At 42.3% G+C, this 25,193-nt stretch overlaps 1 protein-coding gene across 5 annotated transcripts in view; it reads right to left on the bottom strand.

The window, feature by feature from the left end:
- DOCK2 (dedicator of cytokinesis 2) overlaps positions 1 to 25,193 on the bottom strand; it is a 601,528-nt gene that overhangs the window by 378,336 nt on the left and 197,999 nt on the right. For all 5 annotated transcript variants that reach the window (XM_033927247.1, XM_033927252.1, XM_033927251.1 and 2 more), the window contains one exon: positions 1,231 to 1,356. In XM_033927247.1, the coding sequence (XP_033783138.1) occupies positions 1,231 to 1,356 (126 nt within the window). The remainder of the gene's footprint in view (positions 1 to 1,230; positions 1,357 to 25,193) is intronic.

Below are 25,193 nucleotides of genomic sequence, written 5' to 3'. Positions count from 1 at the left end.
GGTTGCAGCTGAAGCAGGCTATTCAGGAGGGGTTCCCTTAATGGAAAAATCTTAACAATCAGTATAGTCTGGAATTCTTATGCTTTCAGGTGGATTTCTTGGGACACCAGGCTGCACAGTGCTATAAATTGATATCTGGATTTATGAATAAAAAACCAAAGACTGGTCTTAGAGACATTTGGAGCATTGAGATTAAGCATCAAATTTCTGCATCTCAACGGCCACGAATTTGGTCTTGGAGAATGAGATGTACAGTGTCTGTATCTATGAGACAAACTTGGTTCTTTTTGTTACATAGAGCATTTTGGACCCCAGTTAGATTACAAAAGTTGGATAGCTCTAAGTCTAATAGATGCTGGCATTGTAATCTGGAAGTAGGGACTCCAGATCATTTATTATACTTTTGTCCCTGCATCATGGCCTTTTGGAAATCAATTTGGTCTCAAATTAATTGTTTATTAGAAAACCATGTAGACCTATCATATATACAATCCTATTTGGAACGTCTATGAGAATAAAAAGTCAAATTTCATGAAATAATAATAAACTTTTACCATTCAACATATCACCAGAAATTGGAAAAATTACACCAGACTTAATTACACCTTCTGGTGGAATTCGTTGTGCCATATATACAAAATGGAAAGAATAATTGCCATACAAAAAGGGAATTATAATAATTTTAAAAAGATTTGGGGGCCATTGACAACTTATTGTAATGATTAGATGCCTTTTTACATTGAAAGTATAACTATAATTATGGGAGGGGGGTGTTATATAGTTATAATATAGGTTGAATCAATATCTATGAATATAGAACATGTATGTTATTTTTTTTGATTGCAATATTTGTGAAAAGGGTGGGTGGGGGAGGGAGATAATTTATGTATTTAAGATAACAATAGAAAAAATTTCAAGTGATGTGTACAGTTCAATTGATGTAATATTATGTACTTGATGGAAGATGAAAAATGAATAAAGAATTGGAAAAAAAAAAAAGAATGACTTGCTTTTTTAAAATCACTACTATAATGGCTGCGACAGTGGTCTGTCGGTTTTTAACACAACTTTTAGAGAATCTAGGCCCAAGTTATAAAATTGTCTTCCATCAGTTTCCTTCATACCCAGTACTTGATAGTGAATTTATCAATTATGGAGCTGTGCACATCCAGAAACAATCAAACCAGCCAATTATACCTCAGCTGAGCTGTAAAATAACAAATAACTTACCTGGCATTATTATCTCTGGAAATCCCAGCTTCCTTGCCACAACTGTTGTCCTGTCTACAAGGTGAGGAGATTCCTTCCTGATCTGTATAATGTCCCCAACAAGCATTTTCAAGGTTATCCAGAGACCTGGAAGATAAATGTTTTATAAATATATATCTAGATCTTTTAGGGGGGGCAAACCTCCATAATGTTACTAGCAAAGTCATGGACTGAGACAAATTTTGAAAAATCTATATCGAACCGATTTCTTCATCTGAATAATTTTCAATTTTGCATTTGACTCTGACATCTTCCTATTGGAGAAAGCAATAAGTGGCTGCCTTTAGAGGTCTTCGTAACTTGACTCGAAACTTATCCTAAAAAAGTTAGAGGTAACTTTGGATTTGAAAGGCTGGTGAATTGGAATACGGTAGATGATTTTGATGTTAAAAGTTTTTAACTTCGGGGCATGGCTTGGCGCGCGCGATACATGGATGTGTGATCGTGTCGCTCCATTCCCCAGGCAGCGGTTTATGATCAAAACATACCTTTGTATCGAAAAAATTTAAGTTTCTGCTGGAGAGGGTGCTGTATTAAGATGGTGAGTACACGCCAGGGGAAAATTGATACAGCCTTTGCGACTTCCAGTACGGCAAAGTGCCTCAAGCAAGATCTGGCTGCTGCATCTAAAGCCCCACTTCCGGACGAAGAGGAAACTGGGAGAAAAGACATAATGAATGAACTGAAAAAAATCTCAAAACAAATTCAAAAAAACGCGGAAAGCATTCAAGAAGTGAAATAAGAGGTATTAAATATAAACAGGCAGTTGGAGGCAGTGAATCAGAGAATGACCGTTTTAGAATACAGAGTGGAACAGATGGAAATGACTGCAGCACAAACCAAGGAGGATAATAAAATCATCAGGGAATTACAGAAAAAGCTGGTGGACTACGAAAATCGTGGCAGGAGAAAGAACATTAAAATTATTGGATTGGGAGAAAATTTGGAAGGGGGGAACCCGAGACAGTTCCTGGAAAATTTACTTCCAAAACTACTTCAGTTAAATACAAAGTTCCCATTAAAGATCGAACGTGCCCACAGGATTCCTTTCCAACGGTCCGCTGGTAACTCTAAGCCTAGACCTCTGATCTTTAAGTTATTGAGGTTTAGTCAAGCGATGGAAATATTAAGCTTGGCAAAAGCGGATAGGAATTTAAACTATAAGGGCTCAAAGCTTATATTCTTGCCGGACTTTGAAAAAGGTACTGTGGCTGTAAGGCAGCAGTTTCTCCAACTCAGAGCTCAGCTTAAGGAAAAAGGGTACAAGTACGGTTTATATTACCCTGCAAGAATGAGAATTTCCTCTGGAAACAAAACACTTTATTTTGATGATCCAGAAAAACTGAAAAATTTCCTTGCAAATGCAGAACCAATGTCTATATAAAATGTTTCCAGGAATGAAGAAAGAAGAAGTGAAGAGGATTGACTGTTTTACAAAGATATTAATGAGTTTGGATACATCTAAGAAGGAATTTTGCTTTGCAAAGAGACTATAGGAATGATTTTATTTATTTGATCCTGTTAGTATATTATATTTTGAACAAGTGTCATGATAGGTTGATAAGTGGGTGTCATAATTGTATATTTATTTGGTAATGAATAGGTTTTCAGAATATGATTAGATATTTTTTTAAAGGGGATAATAGATATAATGAAATTAAATGAATATGGTTATGAACTTAAGTAATTTAAGTATGATCTTTTACTTGTATAAGATTTATGTGGATGGAATGAGATTTACTAATTTAATTGGTAATATTACATTACATTACATTACATTACATTACATTAGGGATTTCTATTCCGCCATTACCTTGCGGTTCAAGGCGGATTACAAAAGGTTAGTTTAAGGACGGAATTACAATGGATAACAGAATTACAGAGTTACAGAATTACAGAATTATATGAATTTAAGGATAGAATTACAATGGATAACAGAATTACAGAGTTACAGAATTACAGAATTATATGAATTTAAGGATAGAATTACAATGGATATCAGAATTACAGAGTTACAGAATTATATGAATTGTAGAGAATAGCTAGAGAGGTAATATGAAGATCTTGAGGGCTTTTGGTGGTCGTGTTGTTATTTCTGTTTTAGGAATTTCTTGAAAAGTGTGGTTTTTATTTCTTTTCTGAATGTCTTATAGTCTATGGTGGTCATCAGAAGGTTGGAGATTTGGTTGTCTAGTCTTGCAGCTTGTGTGGAATAAGAACATAAGCAGTGCCTCCGCCGGGTCAGACCATAGGTCCATCCTGCCCAGCAGTCCGCTCCCGCGGCGGCCCAAACAGATCACGACCTGTCTGAATCACCAGAAGGGGCCCCCTTGCCACCTTGGTTTCCCATTGAGTCCTATCTTCCCATCGAAGTCCTAACCCTCCGGTCTTGCACATGCACGACCTGGTTGGGTTTCTATACTTATTACCTGGTTAGCTTTCTATACCTGTGTTACATCCCAGCACCTCTCTCAGTATCCCACGATCCCTTTATCCCTCAGGAATCCGTCCAATCCCTGTTTGAATACTTGTACCGTACTCTGCCTGATCACTTCCTCCGATAGCGCATTCCAAGTGTCCACGACCCTTTGTGTGAAAAAAACTTCCTTGCATTTGTTTTGAACCTATCTCCCTTCAGTTTCTCCGAATGCCCCCTCGTACCTGTTGTCCCCTTCAGCCTGAAGAATCTGTCCCTATCCACCCTCTCTATGCCCCTCATGATCTTGAAGGTCTCCATCATATCTCCCCTGAGCCTCCTTTTTTCCAGAGAGAAGAGCCCCAGCCTATCCAACCTCTTGGCGTATGGGCAGTGATCAAGCCCTCTTACCAGTTTCGTTGCTCTCCTTTGGACTCTCTCAAGTACTGCCCTGTCCTTCTTGAGGTACGGCGACCAATATTGAATGCAGTATTCCAGATGTGGACGCACCATCGCTCGATACAATGGCATGATGACTTCCCGCGTCCTGGTTGTTATGCCCCTCTTTATGATGCCCAGCATCCTGTTGTATAGGTATATGAATTTAATTTATATTAAGATTATTTAACATTTTAATTACATGAATTGAGTTTTAGGTATGATGATATTATGAGATGAACTTATTTTTGATATTATATTAGATGAACTGTTTTTAATGTTGCCTGGGGGGAGTGTAGGGGTTACATATCCTATGTGCGTTACAAGTTTTTCCATTTGGAGGGAGGGATTGGGTGGGATAGGGATGGGGGGGTTATTAATAATATGTTTAATGATGAATTTGGGGAAGAAAGGGGATGGGTATTTTTTCATTTGGAGGGAGGGATTGGGAGGAATAGGGATGGGGGGTTATTAATAATATGTTTAATGATGAATTTGGGGAAGAATGGGGATGGGTATTTATAGTATTTACTATTGGAAATTATAAAAACATGGGTGTCTAGTCATTTTACAATAATTAAAAAGGTATATTATTATTGGAATAGATATTTAGTTGAATGATGATTAAGTTTTTTTCATTGAATGTAAATGGCCTCAATTATATGATCAAGAAAAAGAAAATGTTAGATTTCCTTAAGAAACAAAATTTTGATGTATATTTTATCCAAGAGACACACTTATCATTTAATGAATCTAAGAAGCTGGAAGGAGGGTGGATTTCAAAATGTTTTTTTGCTCCAGCAAATGGGAAAAAGGCGGGAGTTGCTATATTAATAAGTAAGAAATGTTTAGCAAATTTTCAAATGGTTGCTGCAGATCCTTTGGGAAAGTGGGTACATGTCAAAATGAGCATGGGAAATAATACCCTTGATTTGTTTAATTTGTACGCTCCAAATTCGAATCAAATGGAGTTTTTTAAAATTATACAAAAATTACTATTACCACTGGCTGCTTCTAATTTAGTGGTGGCTGGAGATTTCAATGCTGTAATGGATCCGATAGTGGATAAGAGTCCAAGTAAAAATTATAAAATCATTAGGTTTAGATAATTTGGTTCAATCGTGTGATTTGATAGATATATGGCGTAGTCTTCATTTTAATAATCGGGAATTTTCCTTTTGTTCTCAAGTGCATAATTATTTTTCAAGAATAAATTATATATTTGTTTCAGATAAAATACCTCAGAAAGTGACTAAAGCCATCATAGATCCTATAATTTTATCTGGTCATGGTGGTGTTTGGATTGAATTGCAATTAGATGAACAAGTTGATTCAATGCCGATTTGGAGATTCAATAATGCTCTGATTGCAGATTTAAAATGTATTGATGAGTTTAAATCAAAAATGATTGAGTTTTTTCAAATTAATGAATCTGGAGATATTAATATTGAGGTGGTATGGGATGCTTTTAAAGCAACTATGAGAGGGTATATTATTTCATATTCAGCTTATGTTAGAAAACAAGCTAAAAAACAATTTTATGATTTGGAAAAAGAAATCAAAATTTTGGAAAATAAGTTAATTAATAGATGGGAACAAAATACATTACAAATTTTACTAAAAGCTAAAGCTAAATATAATGAATTATCTTCAAAGCTTGCTCAGTATTATGGAAATTCAAATAAGGCTGGGAAATTATTAGCAAATTATCTTAAGGCAAAAAAAAGGAGGACAAAGATTGTTGTAATAAAAAATAATAGAGGTGATTCATATACTAAGAATGAGCATATTTTACAGCAATTTCTTGCTTTCTATAAGGACCTATATTCTTCAGAGACTTATAGAAATAAAGAACAAGATGGTTTAAATTTTTTGAATTCAATTATAGGTCCAAAAATTCCTGAGCATATAAAAGGAAGTTTAGAAGAACCTATATCGCTAAAAGAATTGGAAATAGCATTGAAGTCTCTTAGAGTTGGATCCGCTCCAGGTGGTGATGGTTTTACTGTAGAATTCTATAAATCATTTCAAATTAACCTTTTACCATATTTGTTAAATTTGTATCAGCATCAACTGACTAATGGTTGTATTTCAGGTACTATGACAGATTCGGTGGTTATTGTTCTACCAAAACCAAACAGAGATCCAACTTTGGTATCAAACTACAGGCCTATTTCATTAATAAATGTGGATGGGAAAATTCTTGCTAAAGTGTTGGCTTTAAGATTGGCAAAAGCTTTCCCTTTTATTATTGATACTCACCAAACAGGATTTGTTGCAAGGAGACATTCTTCTCATAACACTAGATTGGCTTTTCATACTTTAAATTTAACAAAAACAGTGAATGGACCCGACTTTCTTGGTCTCTCTAGATGCAGAAAAGGCCTTTGACAGGGTAGAATGGAACTTTATGTATCAAGCACTGGATTGGTTTGGGGTGGGGTCTGGTTTCATTCAAATGATTCAGACACTGTATAGCTCTCCTGGTGCAAGATTATACATTAATAATAGTTTATCAGATAGATTTGACTTGCGAAGGGGGGTTAGACAGGGTTGTCCCTTATCTCCTTTGCTCTTTGATGTTGTCTTGGAGCCCCTGTTAATTGCTATTAATCAAGCAAAGGGGATACAGGGTATTCCTTATTCGAATTGGGAATATAAACTCTCTGCTTATGCAGATGATATACTACTTTATTTGAGGAATCCAGAGATCACCATACCATTCTTACTTGAATTGATAGAGAGATTTGGAAAATTTTCAGGATATAAGATTAATTGGAGTAAGTCTGAAGTTCTCCCGCTTAGTGTTCATTGTGTCAAAGGACTATTTGATTTATTTACCTTTGTATGGAAAGACGAGGGTCTAAAGTATTTAGGTATCCTTATTAAAAATAATATTGAGGATACAATAAAGGAAAATGAAAAACTTTTATTAAAAAAGTTACAGAAATGTGTGAGAAGTGGAATCCGTTGCATTTATCATGGTGGGGGAGAGTTCAAACTATTAAAATGATGATATTGCCTGTTTGTTATCAAATGAGTATGATACCAGTTTTTTTTCAGGGGTCCTTCTATAAAAAGTTAAATGGTATTCTTACAAAATTTGTTTGGATGGGTTAAAGGCCAAGAACTGCATTAGTATCTTTACAAAAATCAATTATGGAGGGAGGGGTAAATTTTCCAAATTTTTATAGGTATCACCAAGCCTATATTTTACGTCAGGGTATGTATTGGATCCTCCCAGAGCTCATGGAGAATGTCCCAGATTGGTTATACTTGGAATGGCGACTCCTGTTTCCTTTGCACTTGGTTCATTTGCTAAGTATAAAAATACTTAGAAGATATAGAGAAAATAAAATATTTGTTGATACATGGAAAATATTACGATATGTTAGTAACTTGTCACCTATTCCAATTTCTAAATCATTACACCAATCCATTTGGGTAAACTCCAAGATTAAAATTGGCGGAATTGGCGGGTTTCAAATCGTCTGGAAGCAATGGATTATTGGAGGTATTCGTACCTTGAATGATACTATTTTAAATGGTTCCCTGCTTAGTTTTTCACAATTGCAACATAAATATGGTTTAAATAAGAATCAAAATTTTAAATGGTTGCAGTTGAAGCAGGCTATTCGGAAGGGGTTCCCTGAATGGAAGAATCTTAATAATCAATATAGTTTAGAATTCCTTTGCTTTCAGGCGGATTTCTTGGGTCATCAAGCCGCGCAGTGGTATAAATTACTTAGTGAGTATTTGAAAAAAGAAAAATGGGTTGAGGGATATTTGGAGCATTGAGATTAAGCACCAAATATCTGCATCTCAATGGCCACGCGAATTTGGTCTTGGAGAATAAAATCTACAATGTCGGCATCTATGAGGCAAACATGGTTGTTTTTGTTACATAGAGTGTTTTGGACCCCAGTTCGTTTACAAAAAGTAGATAGTTCTAGGTCTAATAGATGTTGGCATTGTTATCAAGATATAGGGACTTTGGATCATTTAATTTATTTCTGTCCTTGTATTAATGCATTCTGGAAATCAATCTGGCCCCAAATTAATTTGCTATTAGAAAATCATGTTGCCTTGTCATATGATACAATTCTATTCGGTACTTCAATGAGGTATAAAAGTCAAATTTCAACATCTAATAATAAGTTATTATTAATATTAACAGGAGTTGCCATTCAGCACATAACTAGGAATTGGAAAGACTATACAAGACTTAATTTTACATTTTGGTGGAATTCAGTATGTTATATATATAAAATGGAGAGAGTTCTTGCGTTGCAGAATGGGAATTATAAGAATTTTAAAAATATATGGGAGCCATTAATGGTATATTTAAATGATTAGACATCTTTAAATACTTGAAATTTATAGTAACATAGTAGATGACGGCAGATAAAGACCCAAATGGTCCATCCAGTCTGCCCAACCTGATTCAATTTAATTTTTTTTTTTTTTTTTTTTTCTTCTTAGCTATTTCTGGGCAAGAATCCAAAGCTTTACCCTGTACAGTGCTTGGGTTCCAACTGCCGAAATCTCTATTAAGACTTACTCCAGCCCATCTACACCCTCCCAGCCATTGAAGCCCTCCCCAGCCCATCCTCCACCAAACAGCCATACACAGACACAGACCGTGCAAGTCTCTCCTTCACAAAACCGCACAGTGCCTGCAGCTGACCTGGAAGTCTTTCCTCCGACATCAAAGGGAAGGCTTCCGGGTTAGCCAAGTGCAGCGTGCAGGTACCATCGCCCAAGCCCTGCAAAGAAGCGAGTAAGGGCTAGATTCCCACCGATCAACTTCCGATCACTTAGCGACCCCTTTACGCCCCAATTTCCCTCCAACCTGACTCACTAACCTCTGTCCCAAATGAAGGGGAACGGCATTCAAATGCAGGCAGGAAGCGATTCACTAAAATAAAAAATCAATACCGATTGGGCTGGCCAATCTAAAAATAAGCAACTGCTGAGGACCAGTCGCTGAGGTCCTTTCCGACTGCCCTGCCTTCTGCCACCCAGCTCTCTGCTATCAGCCCCGATCTCCTGCCTGCCCCGAATCTCCTGCTCTCTTCTGCCTGATCCAAATCTCTCCTTCTGCCCTGACTCTCGCCCCGAATCTCCTGCCCTTCCCCCACACTTCGAGCATGTGGTTTTAACCCGTGGGTTTAAAGCGGGTTAAAACCACAGGCTCGTGAAGAAAAAGTAAAAACAGCTAGATTAAAAATAAAGTTAAAAAAAAGGTCGCTGCTCTTAAGCATGCACAGACCATCTACAGATGGTCTGCGCATGCGTCGGGATTGCTAGAGAGCGATCCTGACAGTCGAATGGGGGCGTGATTCCAATTGCCCTCATTTGCATGAGGGTGATTCGTGAATCAGCCCCCCAGACACGGATCTGATCGGATCTGATCCATGCCCTTTGTGAATCTAGCCCTAAGGCAGGAAAGAGGTGGCCCACCTGGAGGCTCTGTCTGGTGCACACTCATAGGAGAGGGGTGTGAGGAGTGGCCAGTAGGGGGTGATGTTTATGTGACGGTAATGGAATGGATATCAGAACATGATAGTGCAGTATTTTTGTGGAGTTTTTCTACAAAAGTGCCTGTTTTTCGTATGATTCTGGGTACTTCTAGTTAGATAAAAGCATATGTGTTAGTTAAGGCTACGCCCAATAGAAACGTACGACAAACTGGTGAATAAAAATCTGAATATAAATGAAGCTAAAGCCAGAAAAACACACTACAGATTAATATAAGGGAAAGAATGGTGTTCTTTTTGTGTACTTTCTGTTAGGCTAGATCATGTAGGAAATCATAAAGGATACATGGAATCCATTTTGGTTCTCTGTCTTTTCTATATCTACTCAGTCTTTGGAATCCATTTTGTTTTCCAAGTCTTTGTTCTCAGCATCGTGGTGTTAATTAATACCACATGTGCTGTAGACTGGTTAGGAAGATAATGTGTCCCAAACTAAGATATAACAAGAATTAAATATAGTTATAAATGAAAATTATGAATGTATGGAATGCTTGGCCAAGCAAGTATGAATGAAGTAAATGTGATTATATGACTGTGTATTGAACAAAAGAATGAGTTTTGAAAAAACATATGATATATCTTTGCAACCTAAAGAAATCCTAAAATAACATCTGGACATAATTAACAGTCTCTAGCATAGAGAGGGGGAACCAGCCCCTCCTCCTCCAGGCTAAGGTTTCTGTGTGAAGATCCATAACCTGTCAGCTTAGGGAGAGCTTTTATTCCTCATAGGGCTGAGAACATTTCAGCATCTTTTTAACAAATAATTTCTCTTAATATACTTTTGTGAAAATTATGATTTATATTCAGAAACGACTATAAGCAAACAAATGTACTTTTCTGAAACTTTAGTCTTTGTCTAATTTGAAACACCTTTTTTGTTGATTTTTATTGGTTGTCAAACTGATGATGTCACTGAGCCAAAAGTATATAATAGAGGGTCATGAGATCCTGAGGTGAGCTCGTTATCAGAAGGCCAGCATTTGGTAACTATAACGATCTCCCATTAGCGCAACTGTTAATGCAAGCAATTATGCTTTATTCTTTTGAATCTCATAATGGAAAAATAGAAACAATAACTCAATAAATCTTAATTATAATTTTTAAAACCTTGCGCTGGTGTCATTTTGCATGTTTTATTATTTTTTAAACCTTGAGCTTTCAAGAAGGTGTCGATGTCCCTTGCTCAGGTGCAAGACAATACTCATCACAGAACATTTTACCTTACTATGCCACTATAGAAGTGATAAATGGTAGTAGTAGTAGTAGTAGTCCCCTTCTCTTCCTCCATACATCTTTAACTTCCGTGGCACGACCAGCATCTCCAACTTGCTGCCCATGCTGGCCTTGGCCGACACGAGCAGCAGGTTAGAGCTGGGGGGGCAGAGAGGAGGAGAGGTGCCAGCGTCCCTACCAAGACTGTGCCCAGGGCGGTCCGTCCCCTTTCCTCCTTACTACACCACTGCTGTCTTCTCATGATTTGATGGTAAGTTCAGCTATGCCGCCAGCTGATGTGATGGCATAACTGAACGTTCCTGTATTTTAGCTGCCTCTGCTGGTAAAGAAGCACATTTAGAGAAATTCTCTGCCGCAAAGGTAAGGCAGGGAGGGAGATGCGATCGGGCTCAGGCGGTGGCGCTCAGGATGGAGGGAGGGAGATGCTTGGGCGGCAATCGGGCTCAGGTGGCGGCGGCAATCAGGATGGAGGGAGATGCTTGGGTGGCAGCGGCAGTGATCGGGCGGCGGCTATCAGTATGGAGGGAGCGTGATCGGTGACCGTGTGCATTCCCTCCCTTCACTGCAGAGACAAGGCCATTCACTGCTCCACGGGGCGGTGAATGGTTTTCTCCCTGCACCTGCAGCAATCACTTCCTTTCTCTCCCCCGTTTCGGCGGGTAACAACCACAGTGTCATTCTCTAAAGTGGGTTTAGGCGGGAAGAAGAGCAGCTCTTTTATAGCCATATTCGGTTTTAGATGGTAGTGGGACATCCAGGCAGCAATGTTAGACAGGCAGGCTGAGATCCAGGTCTGGGTTTCAGTAGAGCTATCTGATGCAGAAAGGTAGATCTGGGAGTCGTCAGCATAGAGGTGATACTGGAAATCATGGGAGGAGATCAGCGCTCCAAGTAAGCAAAGGAGTGGTCCCAGGATAGAGCCTTTACACCAATTTTTTTATATCTTAAGTTATTTTTTTTTTCTGTTCAATCTCTTATTATTTTGTGCAAATATAAAAAAACAGTACAGAGAAAAGAAGAAAGAAAACAACATTACAGAACTATGTCACAAAGGTTCCATGTTCACAAACACAGGAGCTACGCCAAACATAGTCAGTCAGTTGAGATAGTACTGCAGGAAGAGCATAAAAATGCCCAGAGCTAGTGTAATCATAACATAGCCAAAAGAGGGCCCCAGCAGCTATCTTTTCAAATTTAACATATAAACATAAAGTGTTCCACCAGATAGAGTCCAAGGTAGAAGAGTCTTTCCAATTAGACAAAACAGGCTTGAGTGCCAGTTGAAGCAGACAATATAATAACCAGTATTGGTATGCAATTAGGTCCTCAGTTAAAGCAGCTGAACCAAAGATGACTATTGAAAAAGAAAGTGCAGAAGTAATAGGTAAAATATCACAAATAATAGACCACACCTGAGACCAATAGGACTTGACATTCGGACAATGATATAACATATGATCAAAAGTGCCTATGTCATTAGAGCAAGACCAACATTTATTCGAGTTTTTGTTATCAATTTTTGAAAGTCTATAAGGTGTCCAGTAAGCCCTATGTAATATGAAAAACATCATTTGAACCATTGATGAAGACTTAAGAGATGTCCTAGCAGATAACCATATGTGTTCCCAGGTGGCAGGTGGAAATTCAATATTAATATCATGACTCCAGATATCACGTAATGCTAAGCAATGGGAATATTTACTATTCCTCATGAGTTTATACCAAGCAGAAGCTTCCTTGCGTTCACCACAGTATTCAGAGCACCAGAGACTCAATGATGGAGTAGCGGAAGCCAGATTTTCAATCAAGTGACAGGTGGAGATACAGTGATGTAGTTGCATCCAGCGGAAAAAATGATGCGCAGGTATATGAAATTTAGAGGCCAACATTGTAAACGGAAGTAATTTAGAGTTCTCCATTAAATGGTTTAAGGTCCAAATGCCCAGTTTAATCCAGGACTGCCATTTGATGTATTGGCCTTGGATCTTAATATGTGGGTTGTTTCAAATGGAAGAGTGAAGTGTTGAGTTCCATCTAGTGTCTGCAATTTCATCCAGAATTTGTAATGCTTTTTTAGTGGAAGAGAAGATGATATTATCCATGATGTTGTGGTGAGGTGCTGTAAAAGTTAGAAAACGCAAGCTATACTCAGTGAGCAATTCACGTTCAAGGAGAAGCCAAGATGAGGGACGTGGCTGCGGGCAGTCCAGCAGCTATTTCGATCCTTGTCGAGACAAGAAGGCCAAGTGGTATTCATAATAACTGGGAAAGTTCACACCTCCAGATTCCTTGCCTGACTTCAGTTTTTTCAGAGCTATATGAGGTGTTTTTTGATTCCAGAAAAATTTGACCAAAATTGACTCTAGTCGAGTATACACTCTCGGAGACAGCAAAAAATGAATGATGGAAAGAATATAATTAATCTTGGGGGTTCGTATCATCTTGATGGTATCCAATATTTCCAACCAAGATAATTTCAGTGGAGACCAACGTTCCGTCAGCATTCTGGCAACTTGAAATAACAAATCCGAGTTATAACTGCCGGTTTCTTCCAATGAAGGGCCAAAAAATAATCCCAGGTATTTCAGTTTTCGAGGAGACAATTGTACACCAAATTGTTTCAAGGAGTCACAGCACACTATTAAGAGGCATTATCTCAGTTTTGGAGATGTTGAGTTTGTAGCCAGAAACCCTGGCATAGCGAAAATATTGTGGAGGTAATTAGGGTCAGAGTAAAGTAATATATCGTCCGCATATCCAGAAAGTTTCGCTTGAAAAGCCCCTTGTTGAAAACCTAGGATGTGCGAGTTCGATCTGACAGCAATGAGTAAAGGTTCCAAGGCTATGTTGAACAATAAGGGGGAGAGAGGGCAACCTTGCCTGGTCCCACGGGTAGGGTGAAAAGGCTCCAACAGATAATTGTTGATCCGTAAGTTAGTTGTTGGGTTAGAGGATCCGTACCATATCAATAAAAGTTTCAGAAAATCCAAACCATCGCATCACGTGAAATAAGAAGGACCATTCAGCACGGTCAAAGGCTTTTTCAGCATCTAAGGCCACAGCCACTAGGGGAGCAGTAGAGTGTTGAGCTTGATGTATGATGTGAGAAAAAAGTCTTGTATTGTCAGATGAAAGGCGACCAGACATGAAGCCGCTTTGAGAAGTGTGTATCACTGTAGGTAGCACCGCTTGAAGCCAAACGGCCAACAATTTTGCGAAGATCTTCGCATCTGTGTTAATCAGCGATAGATGTCTATAATTCTGCACATCCAAAGGATCTTTGTCAGGTTTTAAAAGCACTATAATTGTAGCTTCAGTAAACGTTCCCTGAACGTCTCCAGTGGTAATGAGATACTCAAAAAATTTCAATAAAACAGGAATTAGGTCTTGAAACGCTAGATAGAACTCAACTGTGAGCCCATCAGGCCCTGGAGTTTTCTTCTTAGCCATGGAGAGTAAAGCCTCTGTGACCTGTGAACCATCCAGAGATGACGATAATATTGCATTGTCCATATCAGTGATGGTAGAGTGAGGTAGGTTAGCCAGGAAAGGATCAAATAATAGGGCATCAGGCATATCAGAGGCATATAAAGCAGTGTAAAATTGTCGAAAATGAGAGCAGATGTCAACATTGTTCGTCCAAAGATGATCCACGTCATCTTTAATAGCAGGTATCGTGGTTCGTTCCGACCTAATTTTAACATATTCAGCAAGTTGGTGTCCGCATTTGTTTACAGTTGCATAATAGTGTGCTGACTGCATAAAGACCTCCTGGGCAGCAGCTGAGCTGAGAAGCAGATTGTATTCAAATCTTAATTTCCTCAGAGAGTTCAAAGAATCTACATCCTTCAGATGTTGTTTGTGATAGTCTTCTGCTTCCTTTAGTTTCTGTTGTAGAGCAGATTCTTGCTCAGCAAGACGCTTTTTGCGGCGGGCCGTATAGGAGATTATCATGCCGCGAATGAAGTCTTTAAAGCAGTCCCAGGTGGTGGTCCAGGAGGTATCCTCAGGCTTATTCAGCTCAAAGAAATTCAAGATATGACTTCAAATTTCATCCAGAAATATATCATCTGACACTAGGCTGGAATTAAATCTCCACGCTCCTTTGTTGATTGGGACACCCAGATCCTGGAAAGTGAGAAGTATGGGAGCATGGTCTGAGACGGCAATTTCACCAATTGTTGCCGTGGTTACTTTCGACATTAAAGCATAACTTAACAAAAAGAAAACGAGTCTAGAATAGGATGCGTGCGGAGCAGAGAAAAAGCACAGTTACTTACCGTAACAGGTGTTATCCAGGGACAGCAGGCAGATATTCTTGACTGATGGGTGACGGCACCGACGGAGCCCGGGTACGGACAATTTTAGAGTGATTGCACTCTAAGAACTTGGAAAGTTCTGGCATGCCGCACCGCGCACACGCGAGTGCCTTCCCGCCCGACAGAGGCGCGCGGTCCCCAGTTATGATAAGCCAGCTAAGAAGCCAACCCGGGGAGGTGGGAGGGACGCAAGAATATCTGCCTGCTGTCCCTGGATAACACCTGTTACGGTAAGTAACTGTGCTTTATCCCAGGACAAGCAGGCAGCATATTCTTGACTGATGGGTGACCTCCAAGCTAACAAAAAGAGGGATGGAGGGAAGGTTGGCCATTAGGAAAACAAATTTTGCAAAACAGATTGGCCGAAGTGTCCATCCCGTCTGGAGAATGCATCCAGACAATAATGAGATGTAAAAGTATGAACTGAGGACCAAGTAGCAGCCTTGCAGATTTCCTCAATAGGAGTGGAACGGAGGAAAGCTACAGATGCTGCCATTGCTCGGACTTTATGGGCCGTGACAGAACCTTCCAGTGTCAGTCCGGTCTGAGCATAACAGAATGAAATGCACGCTGCCAGCCAATTAGACAACGTACGTTTAGAAACAGGACGTCCCAATTTTTTAGGGATCAAAGGACAGAAAGAGTTGGGGAACTGATCTGTGGGGTTTCGTACGATCTAGATAGTAAGCTAGAGCCCTTTTACAATCCAAAGTATGTAGAGCTTGTTCCCCAGAATGAGAATGAGGTTTTGGAAAGAAAACAGGCAGAACAATGGATTGGTTGAGATGGAATTCAGAGACAACCTTAGGGAGAAACTTTGGATGTGTACGCAGAACCACCTTGTCATGGTGAAAGACCGTAAAAGGTGGATCTGCAACCAGTGCATGAAGCTCACTGACCCTCCTGGCAGAGGTAAGAGCAATAAGGAAAAGTACCTTCCAAGTGAGAAACTTGAAAGAAGCGGTAGCCAAAGGTTCAAATGGAGGCTTCATTAAGGCGGAAAGAACCACATTGAGATCCCAGATAACAGGAGGGGCTTTAATAGATGGTTTCACATTGAAAAGACCCCGCATGAACCTGGACACCAGGGGATGAGCTGATAGAAGTTTTCCATGGATCGGCTCATGAAAAGCAGCAATGGCACTGAGGTGGACTCTGATGGAAGAGGACTTAAGGCCAGAGTCAGACAAAGAAAGCAAATAATCCAACAACGTCTCCACTGCCAGGGAAGTTGGATCAAGATGATGAAGAAGACACCAGGAAGAAAATCTCGTCCACTTCTGATGGTAACATTGCAGAGTGGCTGGTTTCCTGGAAGCATCTAGAATGGAACGAACAGGCTGAGACAAAAGCGTATCATGAGAAGTCAGCCCGAGAGATACCAAGCCGTCAGGTGCAGAGACTGGAGGTTGGGATGTAGAAGGGTCTCCTGATGCTGCGTAAGCAGAGAAGGATACAGTGGAAGAAGAAAAGGTTCCCTGGAACTGAGTTGACGTAGAAGGGAGAACCAATGTTGCCTGGGCCACCTCGGAGCAATCAGAATCATGGTGGCTCGTTCCCTCTTGAGCTTGAATAAGGTTCTCAACATGAGAGGCAGAGGAGGGAAAGCATACAGGAACAGATTTGACCAGTCGAGGAGAAATGCATCTGCTGCCAGACGGTGAGGGGAGTAGAGTCTGGAGCAGAATAGGGGCAGCTGGTGATTGTGAGGAGCTGCAAAGAGGTCTATCTGAGGAGTGCCCCATTGAGCGAAGATAGACTGTAGAGTTACAGGATCGAGTGTCCACTCGTGAGGCTGTAGAATTCTGCTGAGCTTGTCCGCTAAGGAATTCTGTTCTCCCTGAATATAGATAGCTTTCAGGAAGAGATGGTGATCTATGGCCCAAGTCCAGATCTTCTGTGCTTCCTGGCACAAGAGGCGAGAGCCTGTCCCCCCTTGCTTGTTGATGTAGTACATGGCCACTTGATTGTCTGTGCACAGCAGAAGGACCTGAGGAAAGAGAAGATGTTGGAAGGCCTTGAGGGCATAAAACATCGCTCTGAGTTCCAGGAAATTGATATGATGCTTCTTTTCCTGGGCTGTCCAAAGACCTTGAGTCTGGAACTCGTTCAAATGAGCTCCCCATGCATAAGGAGAGGCGTCGGTGGTGATGACTAGTTGATGAGGAGGTTGATGGAACAGAAGACCTCTGGATAGATTTGAGGATACCAACCACCATTGTAGAGATTGACGAAGAGATGATGTCACAGAGATGTGTCGTGAGCAAGGATCCGTCGCTTGGGACCACTGAGTAGCAAGGGTCCATTGAGGAGTTCGCAGGTGAAGACGTACGAGGGGTGCGACATGAACTGTGGATGCCATGTGACCCAAGAGTATCATCATTTGTTTGGCAGAGATAGAATGTTGAGGAAGCACCTGCTGACATAGAGACTGAAGAGTCTGAAGACGGTTGGATGGTAGGAATGCTCTCATGAGGAGTGTGTCCAATATCGCTCCAATGAATTGGAGTCTTTGAGTGGGAATGAGATGAGACTTGGGTAGATTGATCTCGAATCCCAATATTTGTAGAAACTGGATGGTTTGGTTGGTGGCCAGGAGAACTGCTGGAGCGGATGTGGCCTTGATTAACCAGTCGTCCAGGTAAGGAAATACCTGAAGGTGGTGAGAGCGTAGAAAAGCAGCTACCACGATGAGACATTTGGTGAACACCCTTGGAGAGGAAGCAAGACCGAAGGGCAGCACCTTGTACTGGTAATGACAATGATTGATCATGAAACGGAGATACTGTCTTGAGGTTACATTGATTGGTATGTGAGTGTATGCTTCTTTGAGATCGAGGGAGCATAGCCAGTCGTCTTGGTTGAGAAGAGGATAAAGAATGGCTAAGGAAAGCATCTTGAATTTTTCCTTTACCAGATGTTTGTTGAGATCGCGAAGATCTAGAATTGGTCTGAGATCTCCTGTTTTTTTGGGGACTAGAAAATAACGGGAGTAGAATCCCTGCCCCTTTTGATCTAGAGGAACTTCTTCTATAGCGTTTAGAAGAAGGAGGGATTGAACTTCCTGAATAAGGAGGGCAGATTGAGGACTGTTCAAAGCAGACTCTTTTGGCAGGTTTTGGGACGGAAGAGTCTGAAAGTTGAGAGAGTAGCCGTGGCGGATGATATTGAGGACCCATTGGTCCGAAGTGATAACTTCCCACCGGCTGAGAAATAGAGAGAGACGACCTCCTATAGGTTGAGGCAGGAGAGCAGATATAGGAGTACTGGCTATACTTTGGAGAAGTAAGTCAAAAGGGCTGTGTCTTCTGCTGTGGAGTTGGCTTCACAGGCTGCTGTTGCTGTTGTTGTCTGGGAGGCTGACGCTGTTGCTGTCGTTGACGCCTGGGTTGCTGAGCAGTTGTTGGCAATGGCCGAGCTGTGAAGCGGCGTTGAAAGGCTGACTGTTGTCTAAAAGGCCTTGTTGGGGGAGGCTTTTTCTTATTTTTAAGAAGGGTATCCCAACGTGTCTCATGAGCAGACAGCTTTTGAGTAGTCGAATCCATGGATTCCCCAAAAAGCTCATCCCCTAGGCACGGGGCGTTGGCTAACCGATCTTGATGATTAACATCAAGTTCAGATACCCGAAGCCAGGCCAGGCGACGCATTGCCACAGACATTGCTGTCGCTCTGGAAGTAAGTTCGAAGGTGTCGTAAATGGACCTAACCATGAACTTACGCAGTTGAAACAGAGAAGACAAGCAATGGTGGAAAGATTGTTGTTTCCGTTGAGGAAGGTATTTCTCAAAGGAAGCCATGGTGGTAAGGAGATGTTTCAGATAGAAAGAAAAATGAAAGCCATAATTTCCAGCTCTATTTGCCAACATTGCATTTTGGTAGAGCCTCTTACCAAATTTGTCCATGGCTTTACCCTCTCTGCCAGGAGGTACAGAAGCATATACACTGGCTCCTGAAGATTTTTTAAGGGTGGATTCGACAAGTAAAGATTCATGAGGAAGTTGTGGTTTGTCGAACCCAGGAATGGGAATTACTTTGTACAGAGAGTCTAACTTACGTGGGGCCCCTGGAACCGTTAAGGGAGTCTCTAAATTCTTGTAAAAAGTCTCCCTCAAGATGTCATGAAGAGGGAGCTTCAAAAATTCCTTTGGAGGTTGGTCAAAGTCCAGGGCGTCCAAAAAAGCTTTAGACTTTTTGGACTCAGCCTCCAAAGGAATGGACAGAGAATCACACATATCTTTCAGGAAACTGGAGAAAGATGAAGTGTCATGCTTAGAGGACGGGTCATGTACAGCAGACTCCTCCTCATCTGAGGAACATTCTCCTTCAGAGAGAAAAGGCTCTTCTGAATCTCCCCACAGATCAGGATCCCTGACATGGGAAGAGCGATCCCGAGACTCAGGGGTAGATGGGTCCACATGCCGGGTCTTGCGCACCGACTTACCCGATCTCATCGATATCAACCCAGGCGATGTAATCGGTTACACCGGAGCCGAAGTCTGCACCGATTGATGTTGAGCTCTCGGCTCCGGCGCAAGGACTGGCATCGATACCGATGAGGTGGAGTGAATCGGTACCGAGGGAGTGGATACCGACAGCACAGGTTGTTCCACTATCGGTACCGGCTCAGTGCGGACCAGTACCGGAAGGTTCGGTGCCAGGATAGTTGGAAGGAGCTGTTGCAATTGCTGCTTGAGCTGTGCTTGGAGAATGGCCGTAATACGGTCATCAAGGGATGGCACCGGTACCGCTTTTTTCTTCTGCGGTACCTGCGGTGCCGCTCGACGCCCCGGAGATGAGGAGCCCGATGTCGAGGGACTCACCTCGATAGGGGCGGAGCGCTTCCGCTGGCGCCTCACAGTCGGCAGGATTGGACTCACTGCACTCGAGACCGGAGGACGCTCCAGCGGGGAAGGCTTCTTAGCCGGCTTACCTGCATGTTGGGACGCCGGCGCGGAGTCTCGCGGCGTCGAAGAAGAGGGTGCCGACTGAACTGGTGCCGAAGCCGGAGTCGATGGAACGGGATCGGACATCTCAGCACCGAACAGTAATCGCTGTTGGATTTGGCGATTTTTCAATGTTCTTTTTTTAAGTGTGGCACAGCGGGTGCAGGTGATGCTCAGGACCCAAACACTGTAAGCACCAGTTGTGTGGGTCCGTGAGAGATATGGGCCGAGCACACCGCTGGCACTTTTTAAAACCTGGCTGAGGGGGCATGAACGTGAATACCGCTTCAGCCAAATCGAAGGCCGAGGCTTCGATGGTGGCAGAAGGCCCCGCAGGGGAAAAGCCAAATTGAATCAAAAACAAAATAATTTTTTTTTTTTTTTTTTCACAAAAATGAAAGAAAAAAGAAAGAGGCAAAAGCCAAAAAGGTTTACGCGAGCGGGAAGGCAAGTCAAAAAAATTTTCAACAGCCGTTGAAAAAACGCGTCTTCTTAGCTCCGCGGAAACTAAGAAACTGGGGACCGCGCGCCTCTGTCGGGCGGGAAGGCACTCGCGCGTGCGCGGTGCGGCATGCCAGAACTTTCCAAGTTCTTAGAGTGCAATCACTCTAAAATTGTCCGTACCGGGGCTCCGTCGGTGCCGTCACCCATCAGTCAAGAATATGCTGCCTGCTTGTCCTGGGATAAAAGTGTATTCTGTGTCCGTCAGATGCAATGTTCTCCAGGGATCTCCAAGATTTAGCTGTGCCAGAATTTCCTGTAGTTTAAACCAAGATCTAGATTTTCTGTAGGGCACAGTGGATTTTCTGTCTATCAGAGGATTCAGTATTAAGTTAAAGTCACCACCCAAGATGACACGGGAATCCCCAATTGATGTGATCATATTGGCAGGGCAATCCACATTAGGGGCATAGATGTTAAATGATAGTAAGAAAGTCTCCATTGATTTTTAAACGTACTGTCAGCCATCTGCCTTCCACATCGGCAGTGTGAGATATGATGACAAAGTCTTCTTGTCGACGTATGAAGGTAGCTACTCTCCCGTTTTTTTGTACAGCTGCTGAGTACAAAACAGGATAACACCATTTCAAAGAGAGTTTAGAAGAGTCCAGCATTGACATGTGAGTCTCTTGTAGGAGAATGATGTCAGGTGTAAACTTTTCAACATAGCACAATATTTTGGCCCGTTTCACCGGGTTGTGAAGCCCTTTGACATTAAGGGAAAAGCATGTTATAGACATAGTACAATAGTACAGATTCTAGGCATATAGTAGCATGAGATAATAATACGTACAATAGGTAAGAAATAAAACAATGCATGAATGACAACCTGTGTGTGAAGGAAACCAAACATAGCACAGACTGTAATGAACATCTAGTTAGCAATAGCTAACAATGACCTATGGGAGTAGTAGTCAGCACTAATAGCCCAGGGAAACGGGCTCATGGAGGAAACCAAACAGTGAAAACTGTAAACCATCAAAGTTGTATAACAGATAGTCAAGAACATGTCAAATCAACTATTCATGAAGCAACACAGCAGAAAAATAATGAGGCACAAACCCAAGTGGGCAACACATAGATAAAGGACAGGCAGTACTAAAGAGCCAAGATATTAGTGATCAAGTCTTATCTATGGTCGAGGGTTGTACAGACTCAATAAACTCTGCTAGATCGGCAGGGTTAGCAAAATCAGTAATCTTGTTCTTAAAAGTAACCCGCATGCGGGCAGGGAACAGGATACCAAACTTCGCGCCCAAATCTTTCAGTGTAGGTCTGTATGCCAACTGCTTCCTACGTTTTGCTGTTTCTTTGGACAAGTCCGACACAAAAATCAGCTTGTTGCCCTCAAAGACGATCGGGCCATGAAGCTTCACATGCTGCATTATCAGCATGGTTTGAGTGTGTCACATCATAGTCACTACGATTGGGCGTGGGTAGCGGGTCGACTGGTGTCGTTGATGTGGTACCCGGAACGCGTTATTGAAGTCCAGTTTAGGTGTTTCAGGCAGCTTCAGTATTTGTGGCAGAAGCGCCCCCAGAAATTCAACGATGTCGCACAATTCTCGGCCTTCCGTTAGGCCCATTAGACGGAATCCATTTTGTCGTGCCCTGCTATTCGCGTCCTCCAGCGCACGTTCAAGCTGTGCAGTGTGCAAGGCCTGGCGACGCAGGAATTTAAGGGATTCATCGGTCGCCATAGCCTTAGTTTCCAGGACTTCGATTCGAGTAAGCGCTTTAGAAAATTCACCTTTTAAATTGGTCAAATAGCACAGTTACTTACCGTAACAGGTGTTATCCAGGGACAGCAGGCAGATATTCTTGACTGATGGGTGACGGCACCGACGGAGCCCCGGTACGGACAATTTTAGAGTGATTGCACTCTAAGAACTTAGAAAGTTCTGGTAGGCCGCACCGCGCACGCACGAGTGCCTTCCCGCCCGACAGAGGCGCGCGGTCCCCAGTTAGGATAAGCCAGCTAAGAAGCCAACCTGGGGAGGAGGGAGGGACGCAAGAATATCTGCCTGCTGTCCCTGGATAACACCTGTTACGGTAAGTAACTGTGCTTTATCCCAGGACAAGCAGGCAGCATATTCTTGACTGATGGGTGACCTCCAAGCTAACAAAAAAGGGATGGTGGGATGGTTGGCCATTAGGAAAACAAATTTTGTAAAACAGATTGGCCGAAGTGTCCATCCCGTCTGGAAAAAGTGTCCAGACAATAATGAGATGTAAAAGTATGAACTGAGGACCAAGTAGCAGCCTTGCAGATTTCCTCAATAGGAGTGGAACGGAGGAAAGCTACAGATGCTGCCATGGCTCGGACTCTATGGGCCGTGACAGAACGATCCAGTGTCAGTCCAGTCTGAGCATAACAGAATGAAATGCACGCTGCCAGCCAATTAGACAACGTACGTTTAGAGACAGGGTATCCCAATTTATTCGGATCAAAGGAAAGAAAGAGTTGGGGAGATGATCTGTGGGGCTTAGTACGGTCTAAATAGTAAGCCAGAGCCCTCTTACAGTCCAAAGTATGCAGAGCCTGTTCACCAGAATGAGAGTGAGGTTTCGGAAAGAAGACAGGCAGAATAATGGATTGGTTGAGATGGAATTCAGAGACAACCTTAGGGAGAAACTTTGGATGTGTACGCAGAACCACCTTGTCATGATGAAAGACCGTAAAAGGTGGATCCGACACTAGTGCATGCAGCTCACTGACCCTCCTGGCAGAGGTAAGAGCAATAAGGAAAAGTACCTTCCAAGTGAGAAACTTGAAAGAAGTAGTCGCCAATGGTTCAAACGGAGGCTTCATTAAAGCGGCAAGAACTACATTGAGATCCCAGATAACAGGAGGGCTTTTAAGAGGTGGTTTCAGATTAAAAAGACCTCGCATGAACCTGGATACCAAGGGGTGAGCTGAGAGGAGTTTTCCATGGACTGGCTCATGAAAAGCCGCTATAGCACTGAGATGGACTCTTATTGAAGTGGACTTGAGGCCAGAGTCTGACAAAGAAAGGAGATAATCCAACAAGGTCTCCACTGCAAGGGAAGTGGGATCATAATGATGAAGAAGACACCATGAAGAAAACCGTGTCCACTTCTGATGGTAACATTGAAGAGTGGCCGGTTTCCTGGAGGCATCCAGAATCGAGCGAACAGGCTGAGACAAGAATGTATCATGAGAAGTCAGCCCGAGAGATACCAAGCTGTCAGGTGCAGAGACTGTAGGTTGGGATGTAGAAGGGTTTCCTGATGTTGAGTAAGCAGAGAAGGATACAGAGGCAGAAGAAAAGGTTCCCTGGAACTGAGTTGAAGTAGAAGGGAGAACCAATGTTGCCTGGGCCACCTCGGAGCAATCAGAATCATGGTTGCTTGATCCCTCTTGAGTTTGAACAAGGTTCTCAACATGAGAGGCAGAGGAGGGAAGGCATACAGGAACAGATTGGACCAATCGAGGAGAAATGCATCTGCTGCCAGACGGTGAGGAGAGTAGAGTCTGGAGCAGAATAGGGGCAGCTGATGATTGTGAGGAGCTGCAAAGAGGTCTATCTGAGGAGTGCCCCATTGAGCGAAGATGGATTGTAGAGTTACAGGATCGAGTGTCCACTCGTGAGGCTGAAGAATTCTGCTGAGCTTGTCCGCTAAGGAATTCTCCTCTCCCTGAATGTAAATAGCTTTCAGGAATAGATGGTGATTTATGGCCCAAGTCCAGATCTTCTGGGCTTCCTGGCATAAGAGGCGGGAGCCCGTCCCACCCTGCTTGTTGATGTAGTACATCGCAACTTGATTGTCTGTGCATAACAGGACAACTTGAGGAAAGAGAAGATGTTGAAAAGCCTTGAGGGCATAAAACATGGCTCTGAGTTCCAGGAAATTGATGTGACGCTTCTTTTCCTGGACTGTCCAAAGGCCTTGAGTTTGGAACTCGTTCAAGTGAGCTCCCCATGCATAAGGGGAGGCATCGGTGGTGATGACTAGTTGATGAGGAGGTTGGTGGAACAGAAGACCTCTGGATAGATTTGAGGATACCAACCACCATTGTAGAGACTGACGAAGAGATGATGTCACAGATATGTGTTGTGAGCAAGGATCCGTCGCTTGGGACCACTGGGTAGCTAGGGTCCATTGAGGAGTGCGCAGGTGAAGACGTGCGAGGGGTGTGACATGAACTGTGGAGGCCATGTGACCCAAGAGAATCATCATTCGCTTTGCTGAGATGGAACGCTGTGAAAGCACCTGCTGACATAGAGATTGAAGTGTTTGAAGACGGTTGGACGGCAGGAATGCTCTCATGAGGACTGTGTCCAAGACAGCTCCTATGAATTGAAGCCTCTGAGTGGGGATGAGATGAGATTTGGGTAGATTGATCTCGAACCCCAGAAGTTGAAGAAACCTGATGGTCTGGTTGGTGGTCTGGAGTACTGTCTGAGATGAATTGGTCTTTATCAACCAGTCGTCCAGGTAAGGAAACACCTGAAGGTGGTGGGAGCGTAGAAAAGCAGCCACCACAATCAGGCATTTGGTAAACACT

The sequence above is a fragment of the Geotrypetes seraphini genome, chromosome 18, assembly GCF_902459505.1.
Source record: "Geotrypetes seraphini chromosome 18, aGeoSer1.1, whole genome shotgun sequence".
Classification (NCBI taxonomy): domain Eukaryota; kingdom Metazoa; phylum Chordata; class Amphibia; order Gymnophiona; family Dermophiidae; genus Geotrypetes; species Geotrypetes seraphini.
Note: the sequence above shows the minus strand (reverse complement) of the source record. Positions and strands in the feature narration are given on the sequence as shown.